The sequence below is a fragment of the Oryza sativa genome, chromosome 3, assembly GCF_034140825.1.
Source record: "Oryza sativa Japonica Group chromosome 3, ASM3414082v1".
NCBI lineage: Eukaryota > Viridiplantae > Streptophyta > Magnoliopsida > Poales > Poaceae > Oryza > Oryza sativa.
The window spans coordinates 33,618,598-33,643,022 of record NC_089037.1 but is presented as its reverse complement, the minus strand read 5'-3'; the positions used below and the strand labels follow the sequence as shown (position 1 = coordinate 33,643,022).

The window sequence follows — 24,425 nt, the reverse complement described above, 5'->3', positions numbered from 1 at the left end:
GTGTTCAGGGATTAGAATCCATTCACACGCAAATACCCTACCTGTCTTCGTCGTCTTTCTGTCTGATTCGCCGGATTCGCGATCATTGCCTCAGCCTTTGGTACAGGGAAGGAATGCACCCACAGAAGTTACAAAAAGGTTCAGGCAGAAGAATAATACAAAATGAAACCCGTCCAATTTAAGCGCACAAAAAAAAAACAATTGCATTGCATCCCATAGTCTTCACCCGTTTCCTCACCATTTCTCGCTCAGCAGGCACACTGAATAAGCTTGGCCAGAAGCGCAAAATATGACAACAGATTTTTCGCGATCAAAATTCATTGCTAAAAACCGTTTAGCAACACAGCTGATAGATATACCCATCAGTCACACCCTCAAGAAAAGTGAAGCATTACAAACATGGAAGAATTGAGTGGTGAAAGCGAAACGTGCTCAGGTTCAGTGACAATTAAGGTTCGGTTGCCAATCCAACATCGCCGTTTTTTTGGCGCTTTGTTGAAGGTTCATCCTCTTCATTCGTTGCATCTCCTCCGGTTTCTGTCGTTGGATTATTTGGCTCGGCCACCTTTTCATCTTCGGTGCTGGCAGCACCGTTGATAACACGGTTGACAACGTCTGGACCTAACAGAGAAGCATGTTTACTTGTAATCTTCCGACCAGCTCTGATTTTGGGACCCCAATGACGTTCTGGGTTCGGAAGGAACCGCTTGACCTTCTTTGCTTGAGCCCTGCTGAGGGCAGCAGCCGCTCTAGAGAAATTTGCCTATGAAAACACAAAGGAAGTTAGAATGCCATCTAACTGAAAGGCATAAAAGGACTGCTGCACGTTCAAGAAATGCATACTTCAAGCTTGGGTGATTTTGAAAGGATCGCTGTCCCTACAGAGTCATGTGGTTGTTCCTTTACAGGATGATTCTTCACCTGTATGCGAATGTCACAATATTAGTCAGAATACTAAAAAAAAACAGCATTTCTAGTAAACTACCCACAATTTATACTAGCAAACACAATATGTTAGGAAAGTTATGGCAAAAGGAATAAATGAATGTACCCAGCAGCGCATGATGTCCCAAATAACATCCCAAGGGGCATCAGTTTTTAGTCCAAGTGGATTCACATGTGTGCTAGAAATCCGATAACCCGCATTTAGGACTGCAGATCGGAACAATACTGCAGATGGAGATGTGCATTTAACATTAGCACATATGTTGTGGAGACTGAAGAACAATGGGATGTCATGTAACTCCTGCATCACAATAATAACAAAATGAAGTTTAAAGAAAATTTTAAAGAGTTCGTAAACTATAAATAATTTCTCAAGAGTAAATGAGTGAGCCATGACAAACAAATGCAGAACTAGATGGCCAACTAATTTATTACTTGTACATGGTTTAACTAAATTACTGCACATTTGGGCAATAATTTTCCTGTTGAAGTGCTTTACATATCTATGTTCTAGTGAGAAATGGATTACCAAAAAGTCGTATTCCTTTCTGCCATTATTTATTTCCATCAGTTGCATGCCATGATTAACAGGTCCACATATCGAGGTTGTATTGATAAAATGGATTAGCAAAAGTCGTATTCCTAGCCACCATTATTTATTCTCTTCAGTTGCATGCAAATCGTGCTTTAGGTCAATATTCTAAAAAGAAAATTATTTAATGTGATGTTAAGAATAGGCAACAGTTTCACTTCATAGCAAATGCACCAAAACAGGCCATTTTAACTTCATCACAAATGCACCAACAATGACAACTTGATAAAACACAGATAACAGTCATAGCAATACCTCTGATATGGTAGTCAGAACTGAAGTTATCTTATCATATGCAGGATATCTATCCTTCATTGACTTAACTTCTGTCAAAGTAGACACTACCCACTCTTGGTCATGTATAGGAGCAGACCATATTGGCCCTCCTATAGTAAATTTCTTCCCACAGGCACTGCACTCTTGAGGAACAACAGGCCCAATGGCAGGCGCATTCTTCACACTGTTGTTCTTCAGTTCGGAGAGGACGCACAAGGAAAAGGGAAAGCTTCAGACTCAGCACAGATAGAATTGAGGTTGTGTGTGTTTGGGGGCTTGGGGGGGGGGGGGCAAGCATACCTTAGTTATGGTCCTACCAAGACACTGAAGATGAAATGAATCGCAACCAACACATTGATATACATAAGAAAGCTTTTGAGGAGTCTTCTTTACTTCGTTTGCAGAACTGCATAAGATTTCATTGTGTCAAATTTAGAAAGAATATTTCAACCAAGTACTGCACAAAAGAACATAGTCCTGTTGCATAAAGGAAAAGATGAGGGGAAAAAGGAACTCACGTAAATACTCGGACAAAAACACGGATGTAGAAATCCATAGACACAGAGAGAACAGGCACAATATATCGTTTGTATCGATTTGCATGACTCTGGTATTGAGAAATGGAAAAGATAACAAGAATCAAGATACATGAAGGATGAAGCAATGGAACTTCAGAGTTTATGGGTCATTTAGCAAAGCAAATAATTCAAACTTAACACAGTTCTCCTGCGTTTTCGAGAAAACTTCTAAAAACAGATTCTTAAATAGGTATTGAAATTTGCACATCCTTTAATAGGAATATACTTCATCTTATGCAGTTTTTTAAACCAATTATCCAGTTATATATTGATCCAAACTAATAAGTTAACTGAGTGATATAGGTACCTCAATACTGGCAAGGAGGATTCGCAAAGCCATTTCATGGTTATACTTCCCTTTGGTTGGATAGGAACCATACCTACAAGACCGACTTGATGGTTAGAACAAAAAACTAGATTTAGATTTTTGCTTCAAACCAGTAGTAATGTCCATACTTGGAGTGGCAAACTTCACCATTTGGCCCACATAGAACCGCCATATCAGTGGCAGTGCACATTAATAGCCCACCATCAGCAACAGCCTGTACAGCCGAATCAAGGAAAATAGAAGGTGCTCCATAGGGGTCAATATCAACCTGAAAATGAGGCAGGTGTAAGTTGACATAGAAAGATACAAATGGAGTAACTGTAGTATTCATCACTTTCTAATGATTAAAATTCATTTCTTTCAACTTAATAACATACAATTGACTGTTTGGCACAATCAACAGTTTGTCAATAGGGGAAACAAATCGATTAAAAGGGTAAAGCATGAAAATCTACCATTTTTATATAGTAAAATGTTGCTACCAAAAACAATGCTATAAAGATATCCTCGTAACTACCAGAAGAGAAAGGCTTACCACATCAAACTCTTTTGGATGTGTGAGCATATAAACTCGAGCATCAGTCAAATGAGGCTCGATCTTACTCATAGCAGAAGCACCATTAAACTTTATATTCCGCTTGCAAGCTTCAATACAAGCTGAAAAGGAAGAACCCACACAGTATAATGAATACAAGCAGAGAAGCATCATTATTTAGAAAGGAAACCAGTTCAGAAAATTGGGCCATTACCTTTATCAATGTCCAGAGCGACCACCTTTTCTAACACGTCTATTTCACGAGCATAACGGATAGATCTCAACCCAGAAGCAGCCAAAGCCTGCATTTAGTTTTGTTAGCCGGTAAAAACTGAAAAACTATTACATATCAGGTCAGGCAACATTAGTATGGAACCGTAAAACTGATGTAAACATAACACAGTAATGATTTTTTTATTGTCAAAACTGCATAACGTATTATGACTTGCAGCACATAGAACCAAATATTATGGTCCTCAGGTTGCAAAATATCCCAGCCCTATTTAAAATTCGAACAATATAACATTCAGAGTACATATTTAACTAAAAGTCCAAACTTTCATGTCAGAGTGTTTTATGTATTTTTTTAAATATTGAATTCTTGATTAAGATGATTAATTTAACTCTTAATTAATTTGCTAAAATTAACTGAGATTTGAACGAAGGGTGGGGCTCTATGAAACCCGTAGACCATAAACCTGGGATTATGTGCCACAACTCATAATATCCTTGTTTTTCTGGAATGTCAACCATTAAACCTGCATTTTTTTAGATTTACTCTATACTATTCATACTATATGTCTCACCTCAAGAACAACTGGTGCCTTAAGCTCTCTGGCTACTTTCCGCGAAGGTGTCTTTGTTGCTTCTGTTGACAGATCTTCTGTTTCATCCGCAACTTTATTTGTTTCCTTTTCAGCATCAACATCCATTTCATCATGCTGTCCTGTTGACCCATTCTCTCCATTTGGACCAGATGATTTACTCTGGCTCACTTTGTTATGCGCCTTGTCCCTCTTATCCATCATTGCCTTATGTTCTTCCTCACGCTTGGCAATGAAAGTCCTTAAAAGAGCAACTGACATATCTCTATTGTGGACCTAATCAAGCAATAAAATTGAATTACAGAAAAGCACAGTAGCTGATAGGAGATTAGACATAATTTTAGGCCAAATATAATTACTCTGCAACTTTTAAAAGCGATAGATACAGGAAATATTAACTATGAATAAACTCATAGTAATTTGCCGATGATATCACATTCCCATAACCACCCTTTACTCAATTCCTCCATAGCAAAAGTTCAGGCTGTTAGTGACTTGAAAAAGTTATGGCTAGAGATACTAATTGTTGAGAATGCAGCATAAACAAGCCCGAGTGGCTGTTTTGAAGCTTCACATATATTCTCCTAGCAACTGCAAGTCTACAACCTTAAACTGATTATAACGTGTCGTGATGCGCTAACACAAATGACCAACACAATGCAAACAAGTCGTAAAGAAAAGCAAAGCAACTAGTACTCTAGTGGCTACACCAGAGACCACTCACTTGAAACGACCCAATCACATACAAATCAAATAGCCAAAACCCAAACTTATAGTCCTACCTATGCACGATTGGTGAAGCTCGCAGCTCACACCATTCGATCAATTCGAAACAAACCAACCACTAATGATGCACGTATTCTAAGAAGATAGAGGAGCCGACAAATCCATCATACAGCATCAAATAACCCCCAAAAAAATCGCATACAGAACATATACACAACAATACCTGCACGGGATTGTAGAACACTTCATTTGCTGCTATTTTCTTGTTGATGATGATCTCCGCCTCGCCTTCCCTCACAATCTCATAGTCCTTTAGCTTGTTCTCCACATCCTCCATCTCTCCGAATCCAATCCAATCCAACAAAAACCTCCCGATTCAAGCGACCTAACGAGAGACGCAGACCGTAAAGCATAAGGCGTGGGCAGAGATAGATGAGGAAGGAGGAGCGTGAGAACGGATGCTCACCACCAGATAGACCTCTGATGCAGCGGGAGGACGCCGGCGAAGATAGGCGGTGCTCGGCGCAGAAGGCGGGGCGAGCTCGCGAAGAAGAGACGGGGAGGGGAGTCTATGCCGAGGCGACGGCGGCGTCGAACTAGGGTATAGGGTAGAGAGGAAGGAAGGAGACAGGATGGGCCCAATTATGATGTGCCGTGATCACTATGGGCTTTTTGTATGAATTAAGTTCACTTTAGGTCCCTTCGTTTATCGCCTAGTCTAAAATTCATCCCACATGTCAATGGTCAGCACTTTCTTCCTCCTCTCTTGCCACCTATCTTCCTCTCTCTTTCCATCTTCAGGACGCCGCCTAGCAAGTGGCGTGGAGAGCGCGTGGTGGACGACGTGGAGAGGGGCTGCGAGAGCGCCACCCCTGCTCCACCTTCCTTTCTGGCTTGCACACGACTGGTGTTCGACTGGTTTGCTATGATAGGCTCTCCTAGCTTGCACTTCGCCCCAATAGCACGGACATGTTGCCAAATGCTATAATCAGCATAACCAGCACCCCACACATACATCACACAATCAAAGACGCGTACTTTTTGGGAATAAATCAGAAGGATCACTCGGATCACAACGTTTCAACTAGTAGTAAACAAGAGGAGGAGGAGAGATATAAAAGGCACACCTTTAGGACGGAGGTTGGCCTTATTCCCTCGGGACTTGAACACGGGGCGATGATTTTGGGAAGCAAGTCTCCGTGAGCCTGCTAAAGATGGCTAGTCCCCAGGGCCGCTGCTCGCGAGGTGGCGGCGGTGGCGGTGGAGAATGGGCGAAGCCCGATCAAATCTATTACTTGATAAATAGCTATGCAAGGACAAAGAGAGAGAGGAGAAGCATGACGTGTGGCGCCTCGGAGGAGAACCCCCCACCGTCACCGAAGTCATCGAGGATAGTGGCAATATAATACGGCTCGTCGGAGAGCTTCGAGGAACACCATGGGGGAAAAGATCCTACAAGGTTTGGGTGGTCTAGGGTTTTTTTGGAAGAGTGAGAAGAAAAATGAGCTAAAGTGGGGGCAGCCTGCGCCCCTATCCTGGCAATCGCCACCACCACCACCGCCGTATCTACTAGCCTGCGCGGTCACCTCGCTCTAGCTGTTCCTCTCCGCTCCTCCTACCCCTCGGACGGATGCCTTGGGGCTCGGGCTTAGGGCTGTCAACGAGCCGAGCTCGAGCGAGCTCGTCTGCCCAAGCTCGAGCTCGAACGAGCTCGAGCCGAGCTTGTCTAAAAGCTCAAAGGTAGAATAGGCTCAGCTCGAGCTCGGCTCGAGCTCGGCTCGAGCTCGTGTACCTGCTGGAACTGGTCGCCGTGGACCTGGAGCTGTGCCTTCAGTGAGTCTATCTCACTGCATAAACCCTAAACCCTACAACTTTTAGACCTATTCTACCTTTGAGCTCGTTCTACCTATTCTACCATAACCTAGAGCTCGGCTCGAGCCGAGCCTATTCTACCTTTGAGCTTTTAGACAAGCTCGGCTCGAGCTCGGCTACCGAGCTCGGTCATAAGTAGTATAATATATATTTTAATGATAATTTTTTGATAAGTATAATTATTTTCTAGTTAATCACACTAATAAAAGAGTAGAAAATGATTAAAATAAATATATTATGCTAACACATGCTAATTTATTGTGTAAATAGATACTAATATATATATATATTTACCTATTAGTTTATTATATCAATAAGGTGAACATGCAATATGAACTATAAATAGTCAAGCTCGGCCAGGCTCGGCAAAAGCTCGAGCTCGGCTCGGTAAAGCTCGCGAGCTTTTGCTCAGGCTCGGGTTCGGCTCGTTTGAAGCTCGAGCCGAGCTCGAATCGAGCCTAGGACGAGCCAAGCTCGAGCTGCTCGCGAGCCTCGAGCTTTTTTGACAGCCCTCCCGGGCTCTCCTCGAGCGGGGGTCGCTACCAGCACCGTTGTTGAGAGGGGAGAAGGACGAGGAAGAGAGGGAAGAGGTGGATGCTGATACGTGGGGCTCACAGGGGTCCCACGTTGACTTAGCATAGCTAATTGGAGTCAAAGCGCCAAGTAGGACGAAATCAAGAACTATATTGCCTTGGGACGAAAGTTGATACGGATTTGCGAGTTCGGGACGGTCTATACATGCTACTGTGGTTTAAGACGAATTTTAGTCTGGGCGACAAATTAGGGGACCAAAAGTGAACTTATTTCTCTTTAGCCGTCAGAATTGACTACGGCCCAATAGACCCAATAGCCCAACAGGAAACACATTCTGAACAGCCCGTTAACCCCTAACCCTTCCACGCTGTCTTCTCCACTCCCACCGCCGGCCTCCCAACCCGCCGCCGGCGACGATTCCGGCGAGATACCTGGTCGGCGGACACCGGCTCCCGCGGGTACGAGCCTTCTCTAGACGGGCTGCGTCTCTGTCCATCTCTTCTTCTTCTCCAACATGAGGCCCCTCGCGATACGGCGGCGGGAGGCGCGGCTCCTCCCACCCCTCGCCGTCCTCGTCCGGTCCATGGCGTACGTGGACGTGAAGATGCGATGGAAGAAGGACGCCTCCTTCGACGCCGTCCCCGTGCTGTCCCAGGCGCGGGACCTCCGCCCGCTCGTGTCCCTCGCCGGCCTCCTCTCGCCGTCGCCGACCCCCGTCTCCGCGGTCTCCAAGCTTCGCATCCCGCTCGAGGTCCCCGACCGCCGCGTCATCTCCTTCCTGCGGCGGTTCCCCGCCGCCTTCGTGGAGTCCGTCGGGCCGGAGCACAACCACCCCTGGTTCCGCCTCTCGGGCTCCGCCGCCGGCCTCCTGCAGGAGGAGCGGGAGGTCTTCGCCGCGCGGCGCGCGGACATCACCTCCCGCCTCGGCCGCCTCCTCCTCATGGCCCCGCGCCGCCGCCTCCCGCTCCGCGCCGCGCAGGGCATGCTCTGGCACCTCGGCCTCCCGGAGGACTACTTCAGATGCCGGGACTATGACATCGCGCAAGACGGATTCCGGATTCTCACCATTGGAGACAGTGTTTGCCGTGAGGAGGAGGAGGATGATGGGAGGGAGCTTGTGCTCATTGATAATGGGGAACACCAAGAAATGCCAAAATCAGTGCTCCAAATGGATGCCATAAGGAGATTTGGGTCCATGGAGACGGTGCCGATCCCCCTCTTCCAGTCAAAGGGGCTCCGGCTGAAGCAGAAGATCGAGGCATGGCTGGAGGGGTTTCAGAAGCTGCCTTATGTCTCTCCCTATGAGGATTTCAGCGGCATTTATCGCGACAGCGATGTTTCGGAGAAGCGGGTGGTCGGGGTGCTTCATGAGCTTCTTAGTCTGTTCGTGACATGCTCTGCCGAGAGGAGGCGGTTACTTTGCCTCAGGCAGCACCTGGGGCTGCCACAGAAGTTTCACCGTGTGTTTGAGCGGCATCCGCATGTTTTCTACTTGTTGTTGAAGGAGAAAACATGCTTTGTTGTCCTCAAAGAGGCATACCTGGCTCGGGGAGACACTGCAATTGAAGAACATCCCATGCTGGTGGTGCGGAGGAAGTATGCAGGGTTGATGGAGGAGTCGCGGGAGATCATAAGGTGCCGGCGGAGTGGGAAACCTTTTCCGTCGAAGCATAAAGATCATGAGCAGATTGAGGATTCTGAGGGTGCAAATTCTGCTCCAATTTTGTCATAGAAAGCTAGAACTTTGCCTGGTCAGAAAAAATGAGGGCATATGCAGTATGATTTTCGTGATAATACCAAGGGGGATTCTACTCTTGGAAGTATATGGCTGCTTGTTAGGAATATTTGTGTAGAAAGACAGGAGGGTGTACAAACAGGTTGGTGACTGATGAAATTAAATTGCATTATCATTTTATCTGATCTCTGCAAGTCATTTTGGTTTGTGCACAGTAGTACGCACTGGCGGCACTGCAAAGCCACATTTACATCAAGCCTTTGTAAAGTCCAACTATATCATTTAGCCACCACTTACTCACAATCTTTTCATCAAATCATTGCAAATCTCAATCACCTTTCTTAAAAGGGCATAGATTGCTGAATTTGATTTTGTCCATACTTTTTACATATAAAATTCACCAAGTATGCTGCAACTTGTTGCTGATTTGAATTTTAATTGTCAATGGCTCCTGTATTTATGTCCATGCTTATGCCTCATGGTTGGTATTGCACTTTTACAGTTGTCGTAACTCAGTATCTCCCTTTTTATGGCATGGAGATAACTGGATGCACTACATTTCCTTAGGCTGAGGTCTTCACTTCTTGGCTGGCAAATGTTTTATGGTGTTTGTTTGGTTAATGTGGTAGAGTTACAAAACAGATAACATGATTTCCATTGCTGGAAACTTTTTGTGTAACATTATGCGTGCAATTGTCAGTTTCCAGAATGAGAATCAAGCTTTCGTTTGCATGCACCAGTGGATTATTTAACTTAAATTTCTCTGTTGAAGTACTTGTCCTGTTTTAACATCTACACAATCGGATGAACATTAGTTGTTTATATTGCGCCTTAACTAATTTAGATAATCCTAGCTTTTTTGTTTGTTTGTTTTTGTTTTTTTTCCTTGGCAGGGAGATCATAGTTTGTTTTGGTGCTGTCTGTCTTGGTAGTAAGCAGTATGACAATCGATCAATTGCGAGAAATTAGATAGTTGTGATTGGCAGATGCCATAGTCAGGGCATTAGCTCTTTGTGCTATTCTGTTTGTTGTGATTGCTGAATTAGATCAAGACCACATTCAGTTATGTCAACCAGGGAAGAGTGTTCGTTGTTGTCAATGTTTCTGTAACTTGATTTTCTTGTATAAATTTTCTCCAACTACTGATTAGCACTCTCTCCACTCGCTTGCAAAAGGTACAGTGTGAGATTTTCTGATATCACATCTTCTCCTTCACATTTTCTAAATTTAAAGCTAACAATAATTTCTTCATTTCTTGCTTTTGCAGAGATTAGTATATCACTATTCCCAAACTGGTGTCTACTCTTTACCGTCTTTCCTGGAGAATAATTGCTGCAAGCTTTGGAATGTGTAGTTTTTTTTTCATCGAGTAATTCATCCACATTTTCAAAAGCGCGGTGCTTCTCTTCTTTGAACTGGATTATCGAGTTAGCTTGTGAACTTGTCAGAATCTTGTATACGTTCCAATCATGGGACACAGATCTATGTGAAATCGTAAATTCTGAATGTACACATTTCCAAGCTATCTCGACATTTTCACTTTGAAATCTTAAACCAAATCATTTGACCAACTTCACAAAATTCTACAGAAAAGATAGGAGAATTTGCACGCCTTCATAGATGGGCCGATAGCCCATCTGTATTGCAGCCCACTACACCGGAAAAAAGAAAGAAAAGAAAAAAAAAAGAATGGAAAGGCAACACCGCCTATCCCTCCATTTCCCAAGGCGGCAACGCGCGTCGCACGCCACGCGGCACCATTTCGCTTCGCCTTCCCCGGCAAAATCTCCCCAAAAAAATTCGAAACCGCGCCGACGCCTCCGCTTCACGAAACCCCAACCGGCGACGCGGCGCGCTCGCTCCGACGACCATGTCCTTCCCCGACGAGGAGGAGGACGAGGCCTTCCTCCTCGCCGTAGCGGCCACGGAGGAAGCGGCGCTGGCCTCCTCCGACTCCTCCAAGCGCCGCCGCCTCTCCATGACCTCGTCGACCTCCTCGTCACCGACTTCGGCCACTCCTCCCCCCGCCGCCGTCCCCGAGGGGCCCTACCTGGCCGCGCTCAAGGGAAGCCACAGCTCCGCCTGGAAGCAGCAGCAGGAGACGCTGAGCCAGGCGCGCAAGCGTCCCGGTGGGTCCCAAACCCTAGCCACCCCAGGTAGCGGCAGCGGCAGCGGCGGCGCGCAGGTCGCGAGGGGCGGCGCGTGCTTCAAGTGCGGGGACTCTTGCCACTGGGCAAGAGAATGCCCGCAATCCGTGCCAGCTACTGGCGGCGGAGGAGGAGGCGGGGCCTTTGGTGGAAGCGGAGGAGGGGGTGGTGGGTATGGGGACGCGGGTGGGGCGGTGGAGGAGAAGGCTTGCCCCTGCGGCGCCGGGAGTTGCCTAGTGCTCACATCCAACACGCCCAGGAATCCGGGCCGCAAGTTCTACAGGTGCCCCATGCGGGTGAGCATTACGAATCCCATCACCCTGTACTGTAATTGGGTAGTATCGCTTCAAATCTATGTGGTCTGATAACGATGGTTCGCAACACATTGGATCCCACTTAATAAAAACATAGAGCCTAGACACACTTGCAATTATGTAGAGGGGATATGAGACCTCTAGGGGGTTTAGTTTTTCATGATGTTGTGCCAAATTGTCAAAGTGATAAACTGATTATACCGTTGCCGTTAGTGAGGCTTGCTGGCTTATTGGTCGGTGTTCCCCACTCTAGTGATCTTTATTTATCGTGGCACATCTGTATATGATTGAAATCATACTTTAAAATATCTTAGCACACCTCAGACTTCTAATCAGAATGGTGATACATATTTGCGATATGAAACCATAAACATGATAACTATTAAAAAAACCATAAACATGGTATGTGTCTCTGCCTTAGTATAATTTCCCATTCTGTTGTCTTAAGGCCAGTTCAGCGTGGTACTGTTGTTTTGTGGAGTGTAATCTAATTAGAGAGACCGGTCAACCAATTGTACTAGGACTAGACAAATTTCCTGTGCAACTGAGTGGAGTTTGATTGTAATTTATTGAAAGTAGAATTGTGTTTGCTATAGAACACCTGTTTATTTATTCTGAAAATACAATTGTATATATTATACAGTTAACATCTGTAGCAGTGATCTAATATATCATGTCAATCTACACCATTAATACAGACCCACCAAGATTAGTAGCATAGGTTTTTCTTATTTTCTATGATTAGCGTGTAAATTCTAGCCGCTGAGAATGAACGTTGTGGCTTCTTTTGAGTTAGTTTTAATAGTATAATAACTACCTGGGTCTTATACAGCCAGCTTATATCCATTTACTTTATGTTATATCTATTACGAATTATAGTCATACCTAGACTGAATTTGACATGGACTCTTATTCTTAGATCTGAAAATTCAATTATTTTGAAATTTTATTTTTGGCACGATTCATTTTTTTTTTCAACCTAAACTGTTATAATTTGGACTAACCACAAAACTAATGGTGTATATTTTATTCCTTTTCTCCTATCAACTGATAAGTTTTAGACCTTGAGAGCAAGTGTATATTATTTGTTACTATTTTTATGAGACAAGCCTGTTGTGCTCTAAACAAGAGGTTATGAATTTGATTGCATATCGAAGGCAGTAAACAAAAATGTTGATCTAAAGCCACCAGGCCATTCTAAAATACTCCCTCCATACTCGTAAAGGAAGTCGTTTAGGACAATGTTTAAGTCAAACCTTGGGAATATAAATCATAAATAACTCTCAAGTTATTGAGTTTGAAAAGGCAAAAGTTATATGAATAGATTTGTCTTGAAAAATACTTTCATAAAAGTATACATATATCACTTTTAAATAAATATTTTTATAGAAATAAGAAGTCAAAGTTGTGTTTTGGAGACCGTGTCGCTGTCCTAAACGACTTCCTTTATGAGTACGGAGGGAGTATTGATTTGGAGAGGCTATGAAGTTCTGTTTCACCAATCACTACTTGACCACATTATTACTCGATCATCTGTCTTGATGGGGGAACTTCTATTCAGTTGGAACATGGGATGCACATCAGCTCCACATGCATTCATGCATAACTACTTTGTATCCTTAATACGTAATCATTGTTTAATATTTCTGATGTGTATGCATGTACCGTTGCACCTCCAAAGCCTTACACTGCATGATCATACTCTGGTGTTCATGTGGCTGATGCCTTGTGTAACCTTTGGTAGAATATGCCAGCCAATAAAGGATTTATGTCGTGTCGGCTGATACAGTGTGCTTGGAATTACATGTGGTTAATCTAAACCGGTCATTTTATTTCTTAGGCCAGATAACTAGTTGTCTAGTTACTTTTTCTCCTTTACTTTTTTGCTTTTCCTATTTTTTTTGATTTATTTCTTTTATGTTATTTTTATTGCCATTAGGACAATGGAGGTTGCAACTACTTTGAGTGGTGTGATAACCCATCTCCAGGTCCTGCAAATGTCAGTGGCAATACTGTTTTTCAGTCAGATACATCAGTTGCGCATATGCTTTGCCCCTGTGGTGCTGGAGCTTGCTTAATTCTCACCACAAAGACAGGAAAGAATGTTGGAAGGCAGTTTTATCGTTGCCCAGCTAATCAGGTTCATTCATGACCCTGTTTATCCTCCCACCCTCTCTCTTCCTCTCTTCTTTCCTCACCCAACAAAGCAGGGAAAGTTGTTTTACTGTACAATATTATGCTGATATCCCCTATAAAATGAGTTCTGGTACTGTGTTGATTATCTACAGCTGTCTCATTCTTGCTAAATGAGTGCGTCATTTGCTAGGCCCAGTATGATTATCATCAATAACTATAGTACCTACAGATGGAAGTTACTTTAGTGCTTTGGATTGTACCATGGGAATTTTGAACTGTTTATCTTGTGAATAGGACCAAGATACTGCTCACCTTATGTTAGTCTAGAAGATGTGGACAGTATGATGGTTACAGTTGCACAGTGCATTCGTGAACTAAGATTTTTTGGATCAGTTTGCCGCTGTTGTGTTGTGTGCTGCCATGCTTAGTATGAAGGTGTTGCTGAAAAGCAGTTGTGAGTAACATTGAGCCGTCTTATAATATTTATTACATTATACAAACTGTTATCCAACTGCTTGTTTCTCCACCTGTTCTGCCATTTGAAATACCCAAATACGTCCATTTAAGACTTGGTTTAGAAGACAGCAGCTAGCCAGCTGATTTAGTTTTGGTTCAACTTGGTTCCAGGGCTGGTTAACACGATTATTCTTGATGATGATGATAGTTTGCTTACTAGTTTAAATACGCTCAATATAAATTCTCCCCAGTTTCCATTGATTGGTTGATGCATTTGGTGTGACCCCATAGCTGGACTCAATGTCCTACTTTTAATGCTTTATGTCCAAAACCCGTAGTACTTCTAATGTTAACAGTGCGTTCTTCTTACCCTTGCAACTTCGTATTTTATTGTTACAATTCTATGTCTTGTTTGCTCTTCATACCAAAATGTTCTTTTGCATTTGCTTTAAGAGATATAGTGGTAAGTTCCTATGTGTAGTTAAATCCTTTTGTTCTAGTGGAGCACTTATTTCTATCTGCACCTTTCTGGATAGCAATTGATGCTAGGATATGATATCATCACTTGTTCTGTTTTACCTTTTTCATTATTGTTATATTCTTGTATGCATTTTTTTCGAAACTAGGGCATTTCATATCTCTTTCTTAATGTACGATCGGGACATATCTCCAGGGAGGTAGCTCTTGTGGCTATTTCAAGTGGTGTGATGAACAACAGCTTAGGACAGCTGCTCCACTGCAAGCTTCAACACAATATCATACTGATGTTGCTTCAAGTGGCCAAATTCCCAGCAAGAGGAGCTCCTCCGCCTGCTTCAAATGCGGGCAAGAGAACCATTGGGCAAAGGACTGCCCAAATCAATCTTCAGATCCTTATCCTGACAAAGGTGGGAGAACATTTACTTCTGCAAGCTCTCCCGATGCGTGTTTCAAGTGTGGTAAGAGCGGGCACTGGTCCCGTGATTGCCCCACCGCAAATTGTGGTTCTAGTACCGTCTCCAGCCATGTCAAGTCCTCTTCTACTTTGGGCTCATGGAACAGCCACAGATACTGATAGCCGGTACCTGTGAACTCAATTGAACTGACATGGACATGCTGTACGAAACTTGGACAAATGCACATGACACGTGTTGCTTAGGTACGCATTCTTGCCAAATTCCTTTTGCTACTTTTAAGTTTGGTAATGAGTTTTTACTGAGGACATTTCCGTCTTCATGCTGGTTGCTCTGGGAATCTTTTGTCATCTGCTCTAGACATTTCCACTGATGTAGATATAAGAAAAATCAGCACTATGTTCAATTCTATGCTCTGTTTTCGTACTGATTTCATGTTCATTTTCGTGCTCCTTTTGAAAGCTTTATTTGGATATTTACATGAGTTAGATTGAATGCCCATTTAAAAGTTTAGACCCTGGGACCTGTAGGGTAGTTAATAGATGAGGTAGATATGGTGCCCTTAAAACTTTAGGGCCTGGACCCTGAACTACACTTTAATATACAACCTTACCTTCTGACAAGGCTAAGTGAAACACCCACAAAAAGATTGGGAACAGTTGTTCTGTTGGGTTGGATAAACTTAATACTATCACCCACTGTGCCATTCATAGGACCCGTCTATTAAAGGATAGGAACAAAGGCTGACCATTCACTCACTGCGCCAAGTGGGGAGAATGCTATTCACTCAAGGCCACAGAAGCTCACATGGTCATGAGCTCGTGAGGGCAAGGAATCTCCTCTCCCCTGGATATTAGTTATCATCAGTAGTAGCAGCAGCAGCAGCAGTAGTAGTAGACAGCCGTAGTAATCATCTTTGCACAAGGATGTGGTCCTGGTTGCTGGTGCCCAGCCAATTGAACTGCAGGATGGTTGGTGCCATGACATGTGCTTATTGTTTGCCCCTGCAAGGCTTTGAATAGTCACTGGCCAACACTACCTGCCATCACAGGTCGGTTTCCCTCAGCGATCTTGGGGTCCCCTATGCGTAGATCTGAGATGCCTCCACTAACCTCGCTGGGAGCTTGATTTGCTGTTTATTTGTTTGCTGTCTGTTCGGTCGGTCTTTTGCAGTTGTTACTTTGCACTCAGTGCTTCGCCTCTAGGCTCAAGGGAGGGCCTGATTTAGTTACTCCATAGTCAACTAGATAGAAAATTTTAAACATCTCTCTGGTAATTTATATATGCCCCTATAACATACTCAGTGCTTCCGTATAGTCTGGTAATTTTTGCTTGGTCTTTGACTAGAACATGAATCCAACGGTTTATACTAGTTGCCTGCATCCAACGGTGCTTGATTTGTGGCCTACGTGGCTCAACCAAGATCCGAGAAAGATTTTATTCTTTCACTACTTTAGATCAGATAGAGTTCCTCCAAGGAAATCTTTCAGAGTCACTAGACAAAGTGTTGTCATGATTCTTGATTAGTCCCCATAGCCTGCACTTAGCGGTAGTGAACCTCTTGAAATTCTTTATGGCCCCTTGGGAGCACATGAATTAGTTCAATTCCTACGAACTTCCTCTTCCCCCCCCCCCCACCCCAAAAAAAAAATGCCTATATCCTGACTGTAACAGTCAGTTGTTGCTACAAATCCTCCCCGGTGTGACTGTAACAGTTCGTTGCTGAGTTGCATGGTTGCATGCATGCATCAACTCATGAGTCAGTCATTACACGATGGGAAGCATTTAGGAGTACTTTCGTGGCACCCAGCAAAACATGACAAGCAGCCGAGGACGCTGGGCCTGCCTGTTCGAGCTGCCACTGCCGCCTGCATCATCCCAAGGAGGACCACCACCCGGGAGAAGTGGAACTGGATCGATTGGCAAGAACACGAGGCCGCGGGGGCCACAGCCGTGAAGCGCAGCGAGACAAATCCCATGGGGCCTCTCCTGCCTCTCCCCTCTCTTAAATGCCCCTTTGGCCTCGGCCTCCCCGGACCCCGGTGGTGGATTTCGCTAAGGCCTTCTTCGGTCAATCCCTACGAGATCTTATTCGGTTAATCCCTGTGAACAATCCCCTCTAAACCGAACAAAAGCGAACAAAAGGCCTAAGTTTGAAAAGGAGAGAAGAGTAGTACAGTACTGTAGCAAAGATGCCGGCGAGCGACACGCTCACCCACCCTCCTCTGCGCCGGCCCCCAGCCTACAGGGGCATATGGCTCCAGCACGGCGTGTACAACAACGTAGTGCTCGGGGCATCCACTGTGCGTGCCGGCCCGCCCCTCCCTGTCCCTGTGGATGTGGCCTCCAGCTGATTGATGCCTTTGCTTGTTATTATTGCTGCTGGTAGGAGAAGTAGTGCATCCCGTTATTTTCAGCCACTTCACTCTATTATTGCCGTGGATTTTTTTTACCTCTATTTTTTTTTCTATTGCATAGCTTAGCCCCCTTTCCTAAGCTACTCCCTCCGTCCCATAATAAGTTACATTGGGACGAAGGGAATAATTGTTTACTTTATTTCTTAAAATAGTTAATTTATCCTTACAATTAAGTAGATAATTTGTATCAATAATCTAGTAAAAAAATCAACAAAATTTTGAGATGTGGTCTATGAGTGATCAGTCAGTGAGAATATGAAGAAGCTAGAGTTAACTGGCTCCTGAATACCGATATGAGTAAGAATATGGATTATTTGGGGATAATTGGAGATTATAGGGATAACTTTTGCTGTCACAAGTTCCCCATAACATGGGTTTAGACTTTAGAGTAGCATGGTTTGGCCATTTAGGGTCTCTTGCCTGCTACTCCTTCGGTATTATTATTGCTGTTGACTTGGTGCTTCTGCTGTTGCCGACTTTGCCATGAGCCATGATGATTGTGCTCTCATACATGGGGTGGCCGGGTGGGCACTCATCAGGGGGAGGAGGCATCCTTCCATCTTGTCACGCCAAATGGGGTTAACCCCGGGGAATTTTTTCCCCTTCTCTCATCACTCACCTCTCTGAAGCCGATCCACATCGGTGTGTATGTCACATCTGCCGATGGTCTCTTCGCTCCCTTTCTCCCCGTCACACTTTGCTTCTCCCTCACTCACTCACAACCTCTTCTTCAAATGCCTCTGTTCTTTTTGCGACTTCTACTACTGTTGCGTAATAATTGTAGTACTAGTAATTCAATGGTCGATTTGGCCACAGTAATTCCTCTTTAATTTAATGGACTAGACATCTGTTACTATCATCAGTGAACTGTAGTACTCCCTTTCAGAATATAAGGATTTTTTTTCTTGCGCTGATTCTCATCATTTCGATTTTTGCAAAGCCAATTAAATATTTGGAAAGGCAATCTAAATAATTCAACAATTGACAATTGAAATGAAACATTACTGTTTGCTAAGGGCCCCTTTGAATTGCAGGGTAGAAAAAACGGAGGAATAGGAAAAACATAGGATTCTGACAGGAATTGAAGTGTAAAACAGAGGATTGCAAAACACAGGAAAAACACAGGAATGGTCGTTTGATTCGAGTGCAGGAAAAACGCAGGAATCGGATGAGAGAGATAGACTCAAAGGAAATTTTCCAAGAGGTTGGAGCTCTTGCTAAATTTCCTCCAAAATCTACATGCAATGTGTCATTCCATAGGAATTTTATAGGATTTGGAAAGCTTCAATCCTTTAAATCAAAGGGCCAAATAGGAAAATTTCCTATAGGATTTGAATCCTATGAAATTCCTACATAAATCCTTTGATTTAAAGGGGCCCTAAACAATGTAGAAACTCTTATATTTTCGAACGGAGGGGTTTACGATTTTTTTGAGCTCCAATCCAGACAGTGTGAGGATTGGATTGGGGCGTGATGAATTATCAATCAGCTTGTGGAGCACAGTTGAAGGAATGGTACAAGGAGAGATGGCATGGACCACTACTCCTTTCATCCTTTGGCCATTGAAAGGTGAAGTGTTGGGAGATTGAGAGAGATGGGGTAAGCTGTAATAACAAGTGAGGGAGGCCAAGACAAAACAAGCCGAGACGCGCACATAAACAAAATTTCCTTTCGCTTTGAGTTGGAAACACGTCCTTTTTGGACTGAAACTTGATGGATGTGTCCCTGTTCGGGACAAACTCGTAAGGTGGACGTGACAGCGCGACGTGCCCATCCAGATCTGCCGAGATTTTACTACTACCATCACTCGTGAGGGAGAAACAAACCTTTCTCCCTATTGCTTCAGATCATACTAAGGGCCCCTTTGATTTGTAGGAAAAATGTAGGAATTTTGGAGGATTTCAATCCTATGGAAAAAAAATCTTATGAAGGCCTTTGAGACAAAGGATTGAATCCTATCCAATCCTTTAAAATTCCTATGGAATGGGTAATCCTATGCATATTTTGGAGGAAAGTTAGCAAGAGGTCTAACCTCTTGGAACATTTCCTCTGAGTCTATCTCTCTCATCTGATTCCTGCGTTTTTCCTGTGGTCCAATCAAACAGCTATTCCTGTGTTTTTCCTGTGTTTTGCAATCCTCTGTTTTACAATTGTATTCCTGTCAGAATCCTGTGTTTTTCCTATTCCTCTGTTTTTTCATTCCTACGATTCAAAGGGGCCCTAAGATTTTACTACTACCATCACTACAACACCAACCTATTGTACTACTACTAATGAATTCCACTTGGAGCCAATAGTATTCCTCCCTTCTCCTGCACTTTAGGAGGTAATAATGAGTTGCTAACTAATTAATCCAAGGCCTCCATGGCTCCAACTAACTAGTAATAATCTTTTGCAAGAGTCTTTTTTTAATATATATATAGCGGATAAAATTTGGTCTTTGCTTCGTAATACTCCCTCAGTTCCAAAATATAAATTTTTTTTGACCTCAACGCAGTTTTCTTGATACTACTTTGAACAATAATATCTATAAAAGTAATATATTTTAAATAAAATGAGTGGCATATGTTGATAGTTTGTTGAATGATAAATCTACTAGTAACATCAAAGTTGCATGATTGATGTTTTTTATTTTTATATGATATTAATAGTCAAAGTTAAAAATGTTTGATTTGTCGCTATTCTAAAAATCCTTACATTTTGGGATGGAGAAAGTACTTATTATGGTCTGTTTGGTACAACTCTAGAGATGGAGCTGAGTCTATCCAAATAGTTTCAGCTTCGTCTAAAATGGAAGCAGAGCTAGGGTTTACAAAACCGCACGGTTACCATGCGGTTATCGCGGTTACCATGCACGGTAACCTTTTTAGTTTTTGAAACCACGGTATGTCTCGCGGTTACCACGCGGTAACCGCGCGGTTACCGTGGGGGTGCAGCAACCACGCCAAAAAGAGGGTTACTGTGGGGGTGCAGTAACCGCGCCAAAAAGGGTAAGGGGAACCCTGAGTAGAGCTAGGTGGAGCGCTCTCATAATGTGAACCGGGGTTTAGGCTGCTCCACAATTCTATTCCAGACTCAACTCCTAGAGTAAATTTAGGAGTTGAAGCTCTACCAAATAGACTCTTATAAAGTACTTAGCTCCAGACAAGTATAAAAGATTAAAAGTATCTTAACTAGTTATCCTCTGTGTCTTGAGTGCTAAAAGAGTTTATACTGCAAGTAGCGTTTAGATTAGCAGTCTCACGTGGTGGCCTCTCTGAACTCTCACACCCTAGAGGTTCTGCTGCCAAATTGTTTTACTTGCAGCTTTCTACAAAGGGTAACTAGCAGATGTTATGCGACCAGGAAGGACAGGTCACATTTGGCATCTTGCGAGGGATAGTTTTGTGGGTCTGCTTTGGGGACCCATCTAGGTATCCCCTGTTAATGACCAGCTTAGAGAATCCCTTTTGGTGCTGAATTAGTTAGCTACTTGTTGTAGATGCTCCTGTTGGAATATGTGTCCAGATCTTTATATGATGCATACTCCACGACTAGACTAAAGATAACCAGTAAAGGCTTTTGTTTGGATTGATGCCCAAAAGAACCTTTTATAACAAAATTAAGAATACTACAAGCGTTCAAGTAAACCCAATCATGCAAAATACGCTAGCTATCCTGCTAGTGTTGGTAATGATTGTAGAATTTATCCTTAGCTACCAGAAACTTGGTATGGAAACAACTTTAATGTAAAAAAAAAAAATCAGCCCTAGCAACTTTCAAAATTCTGACTTTAATTTGTCAGCAAAATTGTTCAACTTTATTAACCTTTTTTGGTAATGGTCAACAGATCAAATCAAACAACCCATAAAATCTCTCAAAATTGGGTATTTTCTACTACTGATGTGTGTTCGTGGAGGAGTGCATGCGTGCGTATAGCACATGACCTTCGCGTCCATTTATTATTATTATTGTCCTGGCTGTTGGATGCTACCAAGATCGCGGCAGCAGAACAGCTAAGCGAGCTCCTGTAGCTGGATAACACCTCTCGGGCCAGTTGCCGCGAACGCATCTCCTTTTATCTGGTGAAATAATTAGGTAATCAGAGTACAAATAAATTTGATGTGAATCGTTTTATCCCCTTGCACTTAACATCACTTAGGAGCACATATAGTAGCTTTTTTTTTTGTTGTTTCTCTCTTTAAAACGTGCATTAGTAATAGCAAAAAAAAAAACGACTTGCATGAAAGGTTAATAAAACTCTGCTGTTACTCGACTCTGTTGGGTGTGAGTGTGACTTTTGTGTTGAATTCCTTTGGTTTTTAAGGCATTTACGTTCTTGGTAAACGAGTTTTACTTTAATATATGTTGCAAAAGATAATATTATTGTTTAGAAAATAAAAATAATCAGGAGAGGCATAACATTTGAATACATTCTTTTTTTGTATAATCTTAGATTGATATGTAAAACAAGCTATAGCAATTACTCCCTTCGTCCTATAATATAACAACATCCTGGATACATCCTAAAACAAACTATGAATCCTCATAGCCCCTGTTCAAATCGATAGCAGTAGGATATGTTATTTTAGATGTTACTGTCTCTCCATTTTGTATTATAAAACTACGAATCTCGATAGCCCTCCTGTTCAGATTGATACTAGTATGATATTTCATCCGATTCTAGTTTACTCCGTTTAGTATTATAAGTTGTTTGACTTTTTTCCTAATCAAACTAAATTTATTTAATTTTGACTAAATTTATATAAAAAATATAATATTACTTTCAAAACAAAACCTTCCATTTTGTGAAGTTAGTAGAAGAGGATAGATCCAGTAAATTGTAGTACATACGAATGTCAATCTTAATTATTGTAGATTAATACACTGGTAAGGGTCGATCAGGCAAATACCAAAGCTGACTCCCGAACAAAACAAACATATTATCAAACTATATTCAATGGTAAATTTAATGAAACTAATTTCATATTTTAGATGTTGAGATTTTTCTACAAACTTGATCAAACTTAACAAAGTTTGACTAGAAAAAGTCAAACGATTTATGATATGAATCGGATGGAGTATATTTTGGGACGGAGGGATTACAATCAAGGCCCCCCCCCCCCCCCCACACGCACACACGCGCACACAAAAGCATGGTGCACGAAATCAATTATAAAATGAGTTCGTACTCTTGCACGTGTTGTATGTACGACTTCGGTACAGAATCACCAAGTCGTTACAGTAGACCAAATTCATTTCACTATGCACACAGCTCTCCTGTGTGTTCCTGCTAATGATTCAGATCCACTTAATTCTGTTGCAGCAGTTGGCTAGGCAAAAAAGGTAGTGGGCACCTCTCGTACCACATTTACCAAAAATCACATGCAAATGCGGGCAATGTATCAAGTACTAACATTATATGGGAGATGCCGATAGTTGCAGCTTCAAGAATCTCTAGCTTACTTAAACAATTCAGATTTTCATTTAAATTTTGAGAACTGTAGTTATTGAATTTAGAAAATGAATTAAATTTGGTTGTGTGTCTAAAAGTGGAGGCCGAAATGTAAATAATTTTCACTATCTAAAGGAGAAAATAAACTAGAAACAAAAAATTAGAAAACTTATTTTCTAGATTTTCATCAGCTAGCTACTTGGCTGTTTTACCAGATTGTTGGTTATGAGTGAGGGAACTCCAACTCGAATAATTATATGCTTGGTTTATCAAGCTTGATTTTTTTTTCTAAATTAGAACTAGCATAGATTAATCTTGTTGGCACGCTTTTTAAATTGTTAAATGCGTTTTTTTTAAGTAAGAGGTTGTAGGGTTGAGAGTGTCCTACCTCGTTTTAGGTGTGTCTGAAAAAGCTAAGCCATCGTAGTCAAACTCCATACACCATTCTTAGACCAGGTTTTAAATACTGTATTTTAGACCATAAACTCAATATATAATGATGAGCTAAAAAAGAGTTTGGGCATGTCAGTAGAGGACCCAAGCACAAGCTCTGTTTGGCGTGCAAGTTGGCACCAGTCCTACATACTGTAGTACTCCAACGTACACGCCCACATTGCTGCCATCCACTGCGGCAGTGCTGCTTCTGCTGGTGGGCCCCACCTCGCTCCGCTGTGGGGCCCACTTCCGGTGGGGGCCAGAAATTATTGCGCACAAGACCCGCAGGCCCAATGGCGAGCCGCCACGTGTACCCGCGCCTCCCCTCCCCGGCCAATCGGGAGGCCTCGTCCCTCTGGGATCCACCTGTCGGTGGCACAGAGACCTCCCCACACACGCTCGTCTCCCACTACACGCCCCCCCGCATATATTCCCGTCGCCACCACGGCGCAACTGCGCGACCGGACCGACCGAGACCGCCTTGTCTCCTCCTTTTCTTTCCCTACTTTTTTTTCTCCACTCGTGTGTAGTGAAAAAAAAATCGCCCACTTTAATCATATTCCCTCTGTCTCAAAATATGACTGACGATTAATTTTAGCAAGGTCTCAAAATTAAAGTGTAGTATTTTTATCGACAAAATCATTTTTCATATATTCAAATGTTAAAAATCTAATGGTAGGAGTACTAATTAAATTGACATTAACCTAATTGCCGGTCAAATTCTGCAACAGTAGAATCGCACCTTTTTTAAAAAAAATTTAGCACGGAAGAAACTAATATGATTAATTAAATTTTGCATAGTACCGGTACTGTGTTGGATAGTTGTACGGAAAAGGCTATACGTACTAACTTTTTCTTACTAAATTCTTACTAACACTGATGTGTCATGCTATGAGTGCATCTAGATTTTTTTTTAACCTCCATCTACTTAAATCAAATGGTTGAGATGATTGTTATAAAAGTTTAGTAAGAAAAATTTAGTACATTTAGCATTGCTCAGTACTAGTGTTGTGACTCGACTCCAATAATAAAATAATAATATTACTATTCCATCTATTCATGTCCTTGCGAAGCCAAATAGCGCTGAGGCTACTGCTTGCAGCAACAATTCTTCCTTTTCTATTTCCATATATAGAAACACCAACCTCCTCATTTCCCCCCTGACCCCAACCCCAAACCCACTCTACTCTACTGTGCCTCACCTCTTGCCACTACTATTTCTAGTAGTCGTGTATCATCATTTCAGAT

General features: G+C 42.7%; 3 protein-coding genes and 1 long non-coding RNA gene across 5 annotated transcripts; 2 read left to right on the top strand and 2 right to left on the bottom strand.

Annotated features, from left to right (window-relative positions):
- Positions 1-300: 300 nt before the first annotated feature.
- On the bottom strand, positions 301-5,380 carry LOC4334353 (tRNA (guanine(26)-N(2))-dimethyltransferase 1). Its single transcript, XM_015772335.3, has 13 exons — positions 5,271-5,380; positions 5,028-5,189; positions 4,061-4,354; positions 3,469-3,556; positions 3,255-3,376; positions 2,848-2,987; positions 2,699-2,771; positions 2,332-2,420; positions 2,114-2,219; positions 1,793-2,005; positions 1,052-1,246; positions 844-921; positions 301-763 (listed from the first exon to the last, which is right to left on the bottom strand). Exons 2-13 carry the CDS (start codon positions 5,139-5,141, stop codon positions 449-451), a joined length of 1,827 nt encoding a protein of 608 aa, XP_015627821.1. The 5' UTR covers positions 5,142-5,189; positions 5,271-5,380; the 3' UTR covers positions 301-448.
- Positions 5,381-7,588: 2,208 nt separating this feature from the next.
- Positions 7,589-9,128, top strand: LOC4334352 (protein WHAT'S THIS FACTOR 9, mitochondrial). The gene has a single exon (XM_015772554.3). The coding sequence runs from the start codon at positions 7,725-7,727 to the stop codon at positions 8,940-8,942; it is 1,218 nt and encodes a 405-aa protein (XP_015628040.1). The 5' UTR covers positions 7,589-7,724; the 3' UTR covers positions 8,943-9,128.
- Positions 9,129-10,694: 1,566 nt separating this feature from the next.
- Positions 10,695-18,751, top strand: LOC4334351 (uncharacterized). Of its 2 annotated transcripts, XR_001544070.3 has the most exons (4): positions 10,695-11,388; positions 13,346-13,546; positions 14,672-15,136; positions 18,343-18,751. XR_001544070.3 is itself a non-coding variant. In XM_015772557.3 (3 exons), exons 1-3 carry the CDS (start codon positions 10,816-10,818, stop codon positions 15,050-15,052), a joined length of 1,155 nt encoding a protein of 384 aa, XP_015628043.1. In that variant the 5' UTR covers positions 10,695-10,815; the 3' UTR covers positions 15,053-15,332. The 2 variants fall into 2 exon arrangements, 1 of the variants encoding a protein (XP_015628043.1); XM_015772557.3 differs by lacking the exon at positions 18,343-18,751 and having other exon boundaries at positions 14,672-15,332.
- LOC136355744 (uncharacterized) lies at positions 16,541-17,250 on the bottom strand. The gene is made up of 2 exons (XR_010740070.1): positions 17,074-17,250; positions 16,541-16,969 (listed from the first exon to the last, which is right to left on the bottom strand). It is a non-coding gene; the product is annotated as an uncharacterized lncRNA (long non-coding RNA).
- Positions 18,752-24,425: the final 5,674 nt, after the last annotated feature.